This window comes from Protopterus annectens, chromosome 2.part1 (assembly GCF_019279795.1).
Source record: "Protopterus annectens isolate FY-2018-M chromosome 2.part1, PAN1.0, whole genome shotgun sequence".
NCBI classification, from domain to species: Eukaryota; Metazoa; Chordata; order Ceratodontiformes; family Protopteridae; genus Protopterus; species Protopterus annectens.
Genome location: NC_056729.1, coordinates 1,654,136,169 through 1,654,153,345, shown reverse-complemented (window position 1 = coordinate 1,654,153,345; position 17,177 = coordinate 1,654,136,169). Strand labels below are relative to the sequence as shown.

Genomic DNA, 17,177 nt, shown 5'->3' with positions numbered 1-17,177 from the left:
CAACTGTCACCATCGCTCTCTTAAATTCTTCAACAGTCATGCCTGACCATCACAGGTCTTCTCTTACGCAGTCCAGCCATCTCTTTTCTGGATGTCTTAATATCCTCTTGCCTCCTTCTTGTCTGTTCCAAATTGTCGTATTTCTAGCACATGTGACTCAACAACCATAACCTTTGATCCTCGGCCTTCCCTACAGTTGGGACTACTTTGGCTTTTGCTTTGATATCCACATTTCTTTGTCTGCCCTGGAGTATGCATCCGACAACCCATCTCTATTACCTCAGCTGCTTTGCCTTCTCTGCCCAGGTTTCTGTGCTATGCGGATACATAAACACCGTTTGAGAAAAAGGCTTGACATGAGAGTCATTTTGGCAAGGCTAAACATGATGAATTTTGGCTTTCTGCCAGTTGCACAACAGCTGTATTCTTTGAAGGAGTGACTGTGTGATGGTATACTGCCTCAAGATACAGTGACCCCGGGATTGATTTTCTGCGCAGCACGGTGTAGAGAATAAAGCCAACTGCATAGGGTTAGGAGGTGTTTGCCTTGACAAAAATTGTTTGATATTGTCAGAAAAGACAATTTCAAACTGCTTGTTTCTTTCTGAATTCCATTCTGTTGGTCCATTTCCAGCCACATGCCTTGGATCTCCTTGAAATGCAAAGGTCTGTCTTTGCTCTTATACCTAACAGCAGCTTTGCATTTATGACTTATGTGATCTGAAATAAGGTCTGGGTCTGACAGTACCACCCTTGTACTTCTGGGCTGTGGTCTTCAATACAATGCCTTGTACCACACAGTCTGTATGGAGAATTGTATCTCTTCTTCAGAAAATGATAGAATTCTTTAAAAAAAAACTTTAAAGCATGCCACTTACAGTTAATCACATCATCAAAGTCATGGAACATAGTTATTAGGACATCTCACGTGAAGTCCCTTTTACTGTGCCCTCCCAATACACATGTACTACCCTACCCTTCCACCTTGCCTGACTCTGAATATACAGGTAATTCATGTATTAAATGCAGCATCACTACCATTATTTTCCGGTTCTCATGCTCGCACTGCCACTTTTTAAGGTACTTTGCATCAACTTTTGCCTTCAGGTGGGGTGGAAATAGTGGAATGGAACGTCATTGTACAGTAAGGCTAGCATGAACTGTACTTGGTGTGTAAGATTTCTGTCTGCCCAAGCCCAGGTATGGAGGGATGTAGAAAGAAAACATTGCGTTGACAGGCAGTGGAGGTGGTGTGATGTACCTGATGGTGGCAAGGTTTGAACCTGTATATCGTATTTCTTTGTTTTTATTGCAGCAAAAATATCCCTTGGTTTTGCCATAATAAAAAATATATACAAAAAGAAAAAGAAAATATGTACCTCTATGTTACATTAAAATGAGAATTGTAGCTACTGTACAGTTGTAGTAAGGCTTTCAGATTTAAGTTTCTGAATAAATTCAGAGACATGTTACCTGTAGTGAGGAAAGATCTAGTTACTAATGCCAGACATTAGAGTTTCATTCTTCTTATGGTCTTTGAAGTGCATTATAATGGTAGACCTGCTGCTCTATTAACCTTTTGAGACTACCTAATAGTTTCAGAATTCTTGCTGATGTCATCTAGTGTTCGTCCCAGTTTTGTCCTGAAGTCTGCCACCTCAAAGACAAACCTCCATCCATCTCAATACACTCCACCATACATGCCGCACAGTACTATCTGCCCACTAAACTCTTTGTTACCTATCTCTAACAGGATCAAGTGAACACAAGGTTTTGGCCTTGTTCATTAACATGAGTTGCCATTTGCTTAGCTGTGTTAGTGCTTTACAAGCTGGCATTTTTGGGGAATTAGCACATAGCCAGTTAGCATATGCTGCTCTCCTGGAATGCCATAATGGAATTTGTGATAGGACACAGAAGCAGCTCACAGCATATCTGTACCCCTTCAAGGTGCAACACCATGGCAGGGCTGTCTCTGAATTGGAAATGGTTGCCATAAGGTATAAACAAGGCTTAAATAGTGCACACATTCTGAATTCAGCTCTGTTTCAGAAGCATAGCGTGATTTCACATGATTGTGTCTCTGCTGAAATTCAGCGGTATCCCTTTTTTAACCGCAGCTTGAACCAGTGTAGGGGCAATTGGAAATTCACCCCTGTCTGGCTCCTGTGCCTCTGATGAATGGAGGCAGTCAGTAAATCAAATTTGTGGGTCATGTTTGGGTTGCACGGCTAGGCTTATAAGAGCCCGAGTGGTCATTAGCCTAGTATACACCTTTGCACCTATGACCCTATGAATATACAACTATAGGAACAATATAGTCTCTTAATAAAACTGTCAGACAGCATGTACATTTCATGTGTTTAGTCTTTTTCTGCACTTGCCAACATTTTTTGAAGTGTTTCAGTCAAACTGCCCATACCAACGTCTTTGTTCAATTCATCTGCAGGTATTTCCAAAACCTTTTCGTTAGCCCAACCTGAAAATGAATGGATGACTTTCAGAATTTTCGTTTTGTCTCCACATTACAGATTTCCAACTCTGGTTGTTTTTAAGTATATAGTTTTTGTGTACTTGGCCTTTTAGTTTTTTTTTTTTTTTTTTTTTTCTGTGTAAGAGCTATTAGCTTTCTGCAATGTGGGATGGAATTTTCACTGATTAGAAGTAAAACAGAATGTTTTGCTGAAGATAACTTTACTTTTGGAGTGTTTTATGCATTGGAAATCTGTTGTTTGCAGAGAAAAAAAACTTGAATAAATTCTGGTCACAAAAAAAATGTTTTTTTACATTGAGTAGCTTATTGGCTTCCTGCTATTTAAATTTAAAATACAGGAAACAAGTACAATCTTTGTATTGTATTGTGTTTGTATACTGATATCACCTCAGAAATTGTGAAGAAATGTGTTAGGCCGAATCATTAAACATAAAAATAAAACAAAAATTTGGAGAAAGGTTTTACTGAGGATTTTAGTTTTCACATTCAGCAAATTGTTTACATGACTTGCCAATTTGCCTATAGTTTTACCATGTAGTCTTCACTAGCTTATCTCTTTTTTTAATTATAATATTTTCATTTGGTTTGTTGCACTGTTACTTGCTAAAATGTCATTAGGGGTTACATACTTCTTGCTTACAAGTGCAATTTTCAACATTTAGGAGGTTCTAATGGTAATAGCCACTTGGGCTGAAAATCCTTCTCATGTGCTTTGATAAAAAAATGCTTTATCCTTCCTAGTTCATTTGACTAATCCTGTCAGCTGGCAGGCTTCCCAGTCTGAATATGTTTCTTTCTATAGTTTCTCATTTTAATCTAAGTCCCTCAGGGAATCAATGGTGTTTTTATAAATCTGAACTACATTAATTCCAGGCTTTACAAGAGTTTAGGTTTAAGTACAGAACTGTTTGCCTTAACAGGTCATACTTGGTTGAAAGCCTCAGGAACTGCATTGGAGGTTATTTTTGTAACACCTAAGTATGGAGTAATTCAAATAGATGCAGAACTGAGCAGACCCACTGTGGAGTGATTTAGCTCATAGATTAGGTTGCATGAGTTGCTGAACTTTTTTCTTAATGTTTGTCATGGACGTTGTTGCAGGTGCTTTCCTGCCAAAAAAAACTGACTGTGAGTAGCCATAATTTATTATTACAAGTTTGCTTGTTAACAATACAAACTATATTGCAAATGTTTTTTTTTCCATAGCATTAGAAGTTTTGTAGAGATAAAAGGAGATTTATAAACAAAACAATGTTTGTTATGTCAGAAGTATTGCAGAGTCCTGGCTGTGCAGAGATGTTCCAGAATTGTATAATGTCATTAGCCAAAATATTAGATATAGCTGTCTTATAGTAAACCTTACCTGAAAACATTACATTATTAAATAAGAAGCAAAATTTAGCTTAAATACCCCCCCAGAACCTCTTGTACTTGCTCCACCTCAGTTAATCATTCTGCAGGGATGGATACTGGCACTTTCAGGCAAGGCGAGAACCCTGTATCCTGTTTGTCCTATCCAAGAAACTTTATTGGTTCATCTGTTCTTCAGTGGACAGAGTGTTGGATGGTAAGAGACAGGCCAGTTTCCTGGTCTTGAGGGACAACCTGCCTTCTCCCCGGGTTGAGTAGCAACTCCACCCATCAGTGACATGCTGACCTCTGCAGTTGCTGCTCTCTGAGGAGACCTCATCTCACAGCAGTGAGTGCACCATGGTAGTGTGGGTTTCCTAGGCTTGTACTCCACAGGTGAAACACTTACTACTCCCCACTTGGTGTCTCCCCCTAGTGGCTGGCCTGAGCAGTCCCTCTCTGTTGCCCACAAGTATGGGTGAGCCAGCAGCTGTCTCTCTTTCCCATCCTCCTCAACCAGCTTCTCCAGACACCTGAATCAGTATTTGAACTAAAGTCTCCTGCAGCATAGTTAGGGCTTTATCCTTCTGTGCCACATAGTTTGCTAAAATTGGATTTAACTATTAATCTAGTATATGTACCCAGAATAGTGTTAGATAGGAATTCTGGTTTCTTGATTAGTTAATTCAGTTGTCATCATAATGACATTGCATGAGGCATGGAATAGTATCTCTGCAGACCACATTATGTAGTGCTCTGGTGTCTTGATTCTTAAGATGGAAATCATGGAGATAATGAACCAGTTATTTTTCCTGTGGTGATTTTGGTGATCTGGATTTTGGAATGAATTTGTACTGATGAAAGTTTGACTAGGGTGAAATGAGATCTGTCATTTTGTTGCTGTCTGTTGTAAGAGGGCATACTGAGTTTGAGTTTGCTTATGGTGGACAACTGAAGAACCTATAAAGTCTCCTCTCCAGGGCACCAATGAAATCCTTTACCTCTAATTGGCAAGTGGGTCTTTTAGGTTCTTAACCTCTTAGAGCAAGAAATCTGGACAAAGCCATAAATTAAGAGGGGACAAAGGCCCAAAAATAGGGACATATTTTAAATACTGCTCTTGCAAAGATAGAAAGTTAATAGAATAACAACTTTTGCATTAGCATGAATTTTCTAAAGGGTATGAAATCTGAATCTCAAATGTCTGTCATTATTTTCTTATTTCACTACTCAAAGATTCAGTAATGATTTGCCAGAAAAACACAATTTTATGAGTAACAGGCCAAAAATATGAGACAACAATCTGGGCATTCTGTGAAAATCTGTTCAATTGAGAGGTATGGTTTAACATCAGACATAACATCCAGATGTATTCTTAGGGCAATGTCCAGTTTGAAGGGTGGCATTGTGTGTTTTAACATCTATGTGGACAGGTAGTTGAGACATTAGTTTAATGTCGGAGATGAAGGTCTTCACTTCAGGAGTACAGAACCCCCCCCCCACCCACCCATGCTGTATTACCATCTTGGTACCCGGTTATGAGTTGAAGTGGCTGTTGTGGATGATGGCAGCATGTACGCACTTCTGTATGCATCCTGTTGCATTAACCAGTAAAGAGGGTAGTTGGCAGGGTATTTCATTACACCATGCATACTTGGCTTGGCATTTTAAGATTCCTTAAACCAAGGAGGAGAAAAAGGGTACTTTGTTACAAAAAAACCCTGCTGACTGATATTAAAACTTATTTTTAAGACCCTGCATCAGAATTCTGTATTGTAGCCTTTCATCTTGATGAGAGTCCCTGTGTTTTATTGCTGTCATGTGTAATTGTTTAAAGAAGAATACTGACGTTACTGTGGTGTATATGTAATGAGCTTGCTTGTACTCTGTGGCACCGTTTCTTCCTCTATTGATTTGTCATCCAGAAATGCCCAAACACACACTGCCCAGCACATTTTGTATTAGTTTGTGTAGTACTATGTACCCCCAGAAACGCTCAAATACACACTGTACCCTGTTTATCATGTTTGGGACACTTCCCAAAATCAAATCTCTGGTATTCTGTTCCAGTGGCGTCCATCCTCAATGTTGCCAAAAGGCCCACCTTTTGAACCTGTCAGGGCTCTAGTGTCCCAGACAGAGCAGTAGAGACAAAGACCCATCTAAAATAGTCAGGAGGTCTGTGTGTGGGATAATACCTGGAAACTAGCTGTAGTTACCTTTATGCACTACATCAGTTTAGGGTCTGTGGATATATATCACTTTTCCATATGCACTCCCTCTTTGTTATTAGATATATGCAGGCATCATAAGTACATTGAAATGCCTGCTGATCCAAAAGGGCAGAGCTACAGCAATTTGTCTGTGTCTGATCACAGGATGAAATCTGGCTTTTGGGGTTGACTGCTCTCCCACCGTCTACCTGCATGATACCCAAGATCACTTAAAGAACGTGAGCCATCTACATTGTAGAAGTGAACAAATCCCTGTACCAGGCATCCATTGTATTTATAACACATCACACACAGAGATTTGATCCAAGGCTTGTTTTTTGGCTAACTATGTAGAAGGCAGACTTGGAGAAGGTGTAGTGTTTTTCTTTCTGCACTGCTCATCAACATTGAACTAAAGCTGTGTATGGAAGAAGGCATCAGTTATCTGAAGGCGTATATATTTTTGGGATATATATATATATATAGATATATATATATATATATATATATATATATATATATATATATATATATATATATATATATATATCTATGGGTCTACTTTGTTTCATTGAATCTCATTTCACTGAATCTGATTTCACTGAACTGCAGTTAGTATGTATGACACTGTGTAGAGTACTGTAAGGCAAGTAAAAGGCATGTGCCCTTTTCCCCGCTGTAGTGTGATCGTGGAGTTAATATATATAGTTGGGGGTTGGGTGTGTAGCCCCCCCAGTTAGTTTGAGTACATATTGTCGTCTGGAGAGAGAGTTAGTCATTGGTGTTGTAACTATGCATGTCTGTTGTTTAAAATGTATTGTTCTGAAGTTTTTGGCAAAATACAATATAAAACAAACAAGGTGCGGGGCTATGCACCCCATACTCCCCAATGTGGGGGCCTGTGCCCCCCAACTATATATGCTAACTCCAGGATCACTTTACAGTGGGGAAAAGGGCATATACCCTTTACTTGCCTTACAGTACTCTACACAGTGCCATAGATACTAAGTTCAGTTCAGTGAAATGAGATTCAGTGAAATGAGTTTTCAGTAATTTGTGTTTTCAGTGATGTGGTCGGGGTGAAATGAAATTCAGTGAAATTAGATTCAATGAAACAAAGTAAACCCATATTATATATATATATATATATATATATATATATATATATATATATATATATATATATATATATATATATATATATATATATATATATATGTACATGTATGGGAACACTTCACAATGCTGAAATCCTGAAAGATCAAATTTCATATGGCCAAGACCATATGATCGAACTTTTGGAATCCCGACATTGTGAACAGAGATCTGCATACGAGGAATGGGAGATTTCCCTTCTCCTCGCTGTAGTGCGATCTAGCAGTTGGAATATTTAAGTAGCCTCTCTATTACTTGGGTGCCTTACTGTCAACTACTTCTAGTTTTAGTGTGGCCTAATGGTTAAGGTGTTTGTCTTACAAACACAAGGTGCAGGGTTTGAGCCTCACAAGGGATAATTGGCTAGGCTTAAAATGACTCGCAAGGGCAGTAAGCTTAGTACTAATCTGTGAACCTATGAACTTTTTTCTACCACACCATTTCAGAAGGGTCAATTGTATAACCGCTGCTCAGTGTGTCTTAAACCTGAATGTAAAGTTATGTATGTATAACTTTGAAAATGATGTTATGCTTTGTAAAGTGTGTTATAATAAGTTACTACTATATGTACTAAATGCTGGTATTGCTTATGACTGTAATCTGTTTGAAACTAGCATTTACTAAATGTTCAATGTGTATTATTATCTTGGAGTTTTTCTCCCTGGGCCTCCGCTGAAAGTGGACATATATCCAGTCGGACTATTCCAGTCAACAAATGTAAAATAAAAATAAAATAAATAAGTAGCGGGGGTGTGGGGGGTGCAGGGGGCTGCAGAAACATATAAATTGTTTTTTTTTTGTTGTTGTTGTTATTTTTTTTTTTTGGATTTGTTTTGGAATTTTGATACTCCGAAACATCGATCATATGGTCTTGATGATATGAAATTCGATGTTTTGGAATTTTGAGATTCTGAAGTGAATCCATATATACATATATATATATATATATATATATATATATATATGTATATATATATATATATATATATATATATATATTTATATATATATATATATATATATACATATATTATATATATATATGTGTGTGTGTGTATGTATATATATATATATATATATATATATATATATATATATGCACACATTGCATTCAGAGATGAAACAATGTGTAAGGCTTGCAGTCATTTGGGCTTGTAGCATATGAAATGAAGATGTTTTTGTTGCATCCGTCATTCTTACTGTTGCAGTGTATTAGGAAACGCACAGCGATTTTACTTTTGTAGCATTGTAGTTTGATACTGATGAAACATGAATTTTTTTTAAGTTTTCTACTCTTAAGAAATGTTTTCTTTGCAGGTCTTTGTCGAGCAGGACCCATCTAAGGATATGTGGTCTACCCTTTTAGGAAAACATGATAATTGACACAACAGTCACTAGGTTTCTTCATTAAAAGAAACAAATGGGGAGGGAACAGAAGGGGCACAAAGAAACCAACTTGTCAGAAATTTGCGAGTGTGCATTGGGGAGCAAGGATGCAGCAGAAAAAGTGAATTGCTTCAATATGTAAACCAGGAGAAAAAAGACATCTGTGAGTTCCACCTCTCACAGAAAATGGTAACTTATTGACAAGGCTTTCTTTAATCACAAGGCTTTCTTTAGTTATGTTAGGAACCTGGGTGGTAATTCCCAGATATGCTCAGAATTAGTCCAAAATGACAAAAAATACACCGAACCCACAGACATTGCCAACATCCTAGCTGACAGGTTCAGTGCAAACTTCCCCCCCCCCCTCCCCACCAAAAGGGCAAATATCTATCCCAGCAGAGTGCTGCCCCCCTGACATCTCAGATGCTCAGGTAAGAGCCGCCCTCTCCAAAGCAAAAAACACAGCATCAATGGGACCAGATGGTGTCCCGGGCTGCGTCCTACATGAACTCAAAGAAGAGCTAAACCCAAACATAAAACTACTGTTCAATCTCAGCCTTACTACAGGATATGTGCCCAAAGAGTGGTGTACAGCAACAGTGGTCCCTCTCCATAAAGGTGGTGCCTCAACGGATCCTGGAAACTATTGCCCCATAAGCCTGACTAGCTTGGTCTGCAAAGCTATGGAAAGGATCATCATGGACCTCATAAATAAAGATATTGGGGACCTACAAACACTGGATCCTACCCAGTTTGGCTTTGTTAAGGGCAGATCCTGCCTCTTAAACCTGGTTGATTTCTTTGAAACAGTCACCAAGGCCATTGACGAGGGAAGGTGGTCCACACAGCCTACCTGGACCTCGCAAAAGCCTTCGATACAATACCCCACTCGGGCATTATAGATAAGCTCACCAGCTTAAATATAAACCCCTATGTCACTAGATGGATTGCAAACTGGCTCAAGGACAGAACCCGATGGTTAGAATTGCTGGAGCCATGTCAGACTCCAAACCAGTTACAAGTGGTGTCCCACAAGGCTCAGTCCTGGGACCTCTCTTGTTCGGTATATATTTCTCGGAGGTACAGGCCAACACGGAAGGACTGTGGCTGACCAAGTTTGCAGATGACTGCAAACTGGGCGCCATAATCGACTCTCCAGCCGACACAAGCATCCTCCAAAAGGGCCTCATAGAAACAGACAACTGGTGCCAGAGCCATGGCCTCAAGCTAAATGCCAAAAAGTGTATAGTCATCCCCTTTGGCAAAAACAAAGTGCCCACAAATTACCACATAGGTGGAAATCCATTAAGTACAGAAGAAGTAATTAGGGACCTGGGGACCCAAGTTGATAGCAATCTCTCATTTGACAACCACGTGGCCAAAGTGGTTAGAAAAACATTTTATATAGCCCACCTAATCATGAAGGGATTCACATCTCGATCAGTGGAGGTTATCGTGCCTTTTTACTCATCCCTCATCAGGCCCATAATTGAGTACAATGCCCCTTTTGGGATGTACCTTACCAGACACCTGCAGCAACTGGAAAGACCCCAAAAGTACCTCACCAAGAGGATCAAAGGGCTCAAACAGATGCCATATGCTGCCCGGTTAAAGAAACTCCAGCTCTACTCAGTGGCATACCGCCTGTTCAGAGGCGATCTGTGCCTGACGTATAAAGCCATGTCCAACCCGGAATTAATGGACATGCTGCACCTCAGAAAATCCAAATCCCATTGAGCTACGCGCTCGAGAGACTTGAATCTCAGCACTGAAATAAATAGGACATGCTGGAGGGACAGATTCATAACCCAGAGGCTCCCTTCACTCTGGAATAAAATCCCAGTCCAGGTTAGGCAGAGTCCCTCATTGACTCTCTTCAAGAGGAATCTTGATGAGTGGATGGGAGATCGTAGGTTTACCCCGGGTATCACTTCTGTGTCACTGTTAGATAGAGGCACAGTATACTAACCTCGAAAAAGGGCATAGCAAAATAAATTTAAAATGGGTGGCGAAAGCCAAACACATTCTGGCTAGGCTTATAAATGCCCTAGGGCAGATAGCCTAGTATGAACCTATAAAAATATTTTTAGGACTTTGGACCCCAAAATGCAGGTAAAGGAAACCAACAGGATGCTTCATTGCATTTTCAAAAATAGATTTTTCTCCATTGTTACCTGTTGTGGTTTCCTGTGACAATGTGCTTACCTTTTTATGTGATTCAGATTTTAGGATGCGGAAGTGCTGGTTGGTCAGTGTTGTTGTCTCACAACTCATTGTTGCCCGGTTTGGTTCTAAACTGAGATACCTTCTTTGTGTCCTCTGCTTGTTCCTTCTGTGTCTGTGGGGAGTTTTGCTAAGTACTCCAGTCTTCTCCCACATTTCAAATGTATGCCATTAAATTAGTTAGTGGTCTTTTCAGCTGCCTGTAGGTAGGTGTGTGTGTGTGTGTGTGTGTGTGTGTGTGTGTGTGTGTGTGTGTGTGTGTGTGTGTGTGTGTGTGTGTGTGTGTGTGTATGCATGTGTGTGTGCATGAGTACTTGTCCTGCATCAGATTTCCCTAGTGATAGACTAGATTTTATCTGCCCCATAACCCTGAATAGAATAAAGCAGGCTTATCAGAAATACTGGGTGAGCAAATGGATCTAAGAAAATGATTTTTTGAGCTGTGATACAAAAATCAGAATTGCCTAGACATAGTAAAGCCTTGCTGTGTCTAATTATGGTAAAACAACTGAAACTGGGATCTTTAGAAAAGGGTAGGCAGAAATTGCCTAAAAATGGGAATTATTGGAACAATACATTTAGAATAATGTTTTAGAGGAGGATTGAGGTTTAAGGGAAGGCAGGAACTGAGTGAGTTATGTAATGTCTGATTGACAATGACTGGATATATCATAAGTGATGTAATGTTTGCAACTACAATTATGTCAACATGGTTTGGTTTCTTTTATATAAATGTATGACTGCCGATGTTATAAATGATAGTAAAGATGTTACTTTCTTAAAATATGAGTGAATGAATGCAGTACACATTTATGAGCAGTCTCACTTTACAGGGACTATCAACATGCCTGATTTCCTTTGTTATCATTAGAATGTTTTATACCATTTACCTTTTTGATTGAGACTAACAGGCTCTTTTTCTCCTCCAAAAGGTGTTTGTCAGTGTAATGAGCATGGCTCGTACGGAGGTACATGTGACCCTAGTACAGGGCAGTGTTCATGTAAACCTGGTGTAGGTGGCTTGAAGTGTGCTCGCTGTGAACCTGGCTTTTGGGATTTCAGAAGAATTGCTACAGATGGCAAGAGTGGATGCACACGTAAGTAAAGTAATAAGTTCATTCCAAATGGACTTTACTCTGTATTTATCGATTTCAGATCAAATGCACATACATCATTTATGCAAGTATTGAAGACTGATGTAGTATGAAGCTAATTTTACTTGATTTGTCTTTGTATGTTTTCAAGAACCTTAACCCAAAGTGTTGTCACTTGTGAAAGTACTCATGTAAAATGTTGCCCTAATATCAGTCATTCACTTTCTCAAAGGGCAAACTGAGACCTTAGATAATAGATAAATTCATAGAATATTTCAGTTCTGCTACATAATTAGGAGGATATTTCTGTGAATGTCATTTTGTCATTTTTTTAGCTTTGTTATTTTTGGATAGATTTTGGAAAATCTTGCAGTCCTTATACATAATGTATACAGACCTCAATTGTACAGCTGCACACTTGCGTACTGCCTAGGTCACCACAGAAAGTCACCTGCATACAGCATTAATATTAATCTTTTTTGTGTTTTGTGCAAACATATTTGGAAAATGAGTTTCTGCATGACTTTCAATATACTGTAAAAGAATGAAGAGTTACCCAAACTGTTCACTTAAAACCTCCTGAGGCTTCTGTACAAACTTAACTCTGGAGCTTTGCTCTCGAAAAGCTCTGGTTGCTATGGCAACATCTCCAGGTTTCGACAGCCTTCCTACGTGTGTATCATTTCTCTCATGTAGTCTTCTGTGTTGTAACACAGTTCAGAATTTAAGTTGTACATTTTAATGGTACAAGCACATTTTTATTTGGAAAGGAAGATTATAAAAGATTTGCCGTTTTACTGTCATTTACTCATCACAAAGAACGTTGGCCTTACAATAACAAAATAAAAAAATCAGTTATTCTGTCATTTTAAGGATTAGAAATCTGCTGTTTATTGTAATATGACTTTCTTCAGCTGTTTGGATGCTGTTCGTGTTTCTGTAAATAAAATATACAGTCAAGTAAACATTCACTTGACATACATATAGATAACATCGGCTTATTTTTCTCTTTCAAATAAAACAATGTCTCAGATGCCATCATTTTTTTATGTGTGATGCGTATGAATGCTTGCACATATTTACCAGAGTTTTGATTATAAAAAAGGAGAAAAGATATACATGACAGATAATGAAAGCAGAATGGCATTGCAGGTACCTACTGACTGTGTGTAAATAAGTGGGAGGGGGATGTATTCCGTGAACGAAGTTTGAAGTGGCACAGCAAAATGCAGTATGTATACAAGTTAAGTTAGTTTGGCTAATAATGAAAGTGAATCTGCAAATTCCAGGCATAGTTTGCCTCTGGCTTGTAAGAACTGGTAATATGAGTCAGTAATGCAAATGTTGTACAAGTCTTTAGTTTGTCCCCCTTATTTTGTCCTGAAGTCATTGCTTAGACTAGCAAGCCAAATACAAAATGGGCACTGTATCATTATTGATGTTTATGTTAAATTTCATATTCTTTCCGATCTCTTTTGACTTTTCTGGGAAATCTTTGTTTTTGTATTAATTATCAGTTTTCTCAAGCTGTCGTCTGGGAATAAGCAGGTTTACAGGATCATTTTCTTCTGCTTTGTTAAGTAGAGCTTGTCTGTTAAAGGCATAGTGATATGTGGGGTAGTTAGTGTTGGGGAAGCCTAGAAGGGGGAGAAAGAGATTGCTGTTACTAAATCTGTGTGACTGAGAGTATCAGAAATGTTGGTAGACCATTGCAATACTTTCATAGTAATTTTGATTGATGCTTTAATTTGCACTTTAATGCATCTTTCACGTCTTCCCCTACAGCATGTAATTGTGTCTCAGTGGGGTCAATTCGTGATGACTGTGATCAGATGACAGGTCAGTGCTCATGCAGACCTGGTGTGACTGGCATGAAATGCAACCAGTGTCCTGATGACAGCAAACTTGGAATGGACGGCTGCGACAAAGGTAGGATGCTTGACACATTGACCTACTGCAGACGTTAATATGATTCCAATAAACTTCATAAATCTTGAAGAAAAGGGACTAAATTTGTATTGGCTTGAATGTTTTCCTTCAAAAACATGTTTTAAAATTCAGGAAACACATAATTTTCAAAATGTTTGAATATTACAGTTAACAGCAGTGTTTAACAGAATGCAAAGTTATTGTAGTGTAGTTTATAGAAGGGAAGCACAAATCATTGCCATCTGATACACCTGAAGAGTGTTGTAGTTCATCTCTCATAGACATGCACCTTGAATTGGATAGAACACACAATCATAGAACCTTGAAATGGATAGAACACACAATCAGATAACGTTGAACTGGATAGAACACACAGTCAGAGAACCTTGAATTGGATAGAACACACAATCATAGAACCTTGAAATGGGTAGAACACACAATCAGAGAACCTTGAACTGGATAGAACACACAGTCAGAGAATAAGTGAATGAATGAATGAATTATTATAGTTCTAGTGTAGTTACAGAATGGTACAGTGTTTTTCTGTGAAATCCATGCCAGCTTTTTAAGTGCAGAAAGGACCATACCTCCACACCAGTTTGCCAGTTTGATGCTAACTGAAAGACATTTTTTGGTAGCTACTTCTGATAACTGATTCTTTTTTCACATATTGCTGCATTTGCCTTTGTGTATTGTGATGTCCACATGTTTGCAGTTTTAGATGGCTACCTGCTAGCCAACTGCATGTTCATCAGCATGTCTTACAGCAAAAGAGAGTCTGTATGTAGGACCAAACCACATGAACTTTGGACGGTACTAAGGTCATGAGGTACTTCTCCCCTTCATGGGAGTGTATGGGCTTTGCCTGGTTCTACTCGTTACTGAAACAGGTTGTCCTAAGTTAGAATAAACAAACACTGTGTTATGAAAGCTATAAAATACTGAATGTGAAGTCTGTCATTAATGCAGAAGCTGGGTGACTGTCTGCTGCTGGTGACCTGAGTTTATTTAGTAGTTGAAGTGACAATTGACTGGCCAGGAACAAATGGCCAAAGGCTACTTGCTTTCCTTGGGAGTTGGGTTTTGACAGGAATACCACTTTTGGGATTGTCCGAAAAGAGGTGACTTTAAGAGTCTTTTGCTAAGGTAGATGCTGTAAAAGTGTCATGCAGTAGGAAGTTGGGAAGGTGAACCTTTGCATCTCATGTGGCACCACTGAGTGTCATGCATTCCAAGAATGAGGGAGCAGAGCAAAAAGGTCCCATTGCATTGTTCCTGATGTTTTACTAGAGAGTGTCTGAGATCCAGTAATGTGCTTGTAACACTGAAGTAGGTTAGAACCCAGCTGACTGACCAGAAACAGAGGACAACAGTTAATGAAGGGATGGTTTGGAAAAGCCATGTTAACCAGTAACATGCAGTGGGGTTGGATTCTAGGAATGATTCTATGTAGAATAAGTAGACTTTTATTGCGCAAACATTGCACGGTAACATAGGTTCATAGGTTGGTACTAGGCTATCGGCCCTAGGGCCTATGCAAGCCTAGCCATAACAATTACCTGGATATTTCTTCCCACAATATTTACTTCTCTGGACCCCTGTGACCCCATATGACCATCTAATGATAATACCAAGATTGGTGTGATAGAGATAGTAGGCAGCAGGTCCTGGTGTGACCTGCAAAGTAAGCAGGTAAGTGACAGATGGAGCTTAATGCAAAATGCATCACTTCCAATTAGCCTGAATTTTATAAAGCGAGTACTGAAAATGAATTATGAATGAATGTATGACTTTGCATTTTAATGACTAGAATACTTGGAAACAAGCATGTTAAGAGAAGTGGCCATAGAAAGGCAAGGTGGTGCAGATGATCTGAGATTAAATAAATAAAATAAGTGAGGAAGGTTATAACAGATTGTAGACAGATGCATGAAATAGGTGTGAAAGTGCAGTGGTAAAAACAAACAGAACGATAAGAACCCTCAGCATAATGTGTACAGAGTCATGTTGCTGCAATTACACATTGTGTGTTAGTGGCAAATCATTACAGGGTTGAGGAGCCAGAAAAAACCCTCATCTGTGGGATGACTTTGCTTAGATGCCATCAGCAAGTTCTGTTAGTATACAAGTGGAAATATTAGCCACAGGAGTTCTGAGGCTGCCGAGTTTCAAAAGAAAAGATAACATAGCTAAAACACCTTCTACATGGATTTTATACCTGGTGATTTTAATGGATCTGTGTCTGTATATACATTTATATGATACATATGTGTCAGAATAGATGCTATCTGAATTTGCTACTGTTTGCTGTGTGCATGCAGTGATTTCCATTAATATTTCAGGGTGGGGGAATGATGTACCACACATGGGCACAGATCACACATGAGTAATACTGTAGGGAAACAAGTCCTATATATAAAACTCAAAAATTATGAGATATCTACTTTTTATATCTGCTATCATATGACACAGTGAATCACAACAGATGCTACATTTCCTGAGTTCACCATCTCAAAGGACATACTAAAGCTAATTCTGACCAAAGTTTAGGAACTTCAGCAATATAGACACTTGACATAAAATAATCCTTATAAGCTCTTAGGTTCATTGGTATGTAGTAGGCTAATGACCACCAGGTCCTTTATAAGCGTAGCAGTGCATCGCAACCCAATGGTGCCCCTATGTATATAGATTCATATGTATGTACTAGGCTAATGACCACCAGGGCCTTTATAAGCCTATCAATGCATCCCAACTCAATGGTGCCCCTATGTATATAGGTTCATATATATATCCTAAGCTAAGGGCCACTAGGGCCTTTATAAACCTAGTTGTGCATCCCAACCCAATTGTGTCCCTATGTATATAGGTTCATATGTATATACTAGGCTAATGACCACCAGGTCCTTTATACGCCTAGCAGTGCATCCCAACCCAATGGTGCCCCTATGTATATAGGTTCATATGTATATACTAGGCTAATTACCATCAGGTCCTTTATAAGCCTAGCAGTGCACCCAAACCCAATTGTGCACCTATGTATATAGGTTCATATGCATATACTAGGCTAATGACCACCAGGGCCTTTATACGCCTAGAAATGCATCCCAACCCAATGGTGCGCCTATGTATATAGGTTCATATGTATATACTAGGCTAATGACCACCAGGGCTTTTATACGCCTAGCAATGCATCCCAACCCAATTGTGCCCCTATGTATATAGCTTAATATGTATATAATAGGCTAATGACCACCAGGTCCTTTATAAGCCTAGCAGTGCATCCCAACCCAGTCGTGTCCCTATGTATATAGGTTCATATGTATATACTAG

The 17,177-nt window shown here is 39.0% G+C and overlaps 1 protein-coding gene across 9 annotated transcripts in view; it reads left to right on the top strand.

Annotated features, from left to right (window-relative positions):
• The window catches only part of AGRN (agrin), a 3,161,231-nt gene that overhangs the window by 2,637,667 nt on the left and 506,387 nt on the right, over window positions 1–17,177 (top strand). For all 9 annotated transcript variants that reach the window (XM_044063089.1, XM_044063082.1, XM_044063083.1 and 6 more), the window contains 2 exons: window positions 11,754–11,918; window positions 13,701–13,844. In XM_044063089.1, coding sequence (XP_043919024.1) covers window positions 11,754–11,918; window positions 13,701–13,844 — 309 coding nt within the window. The remainder of the gene's footprint in view (window positions 1–11,753; window positions 11,919–13,700; window positions 13,845–17,177) is intronic.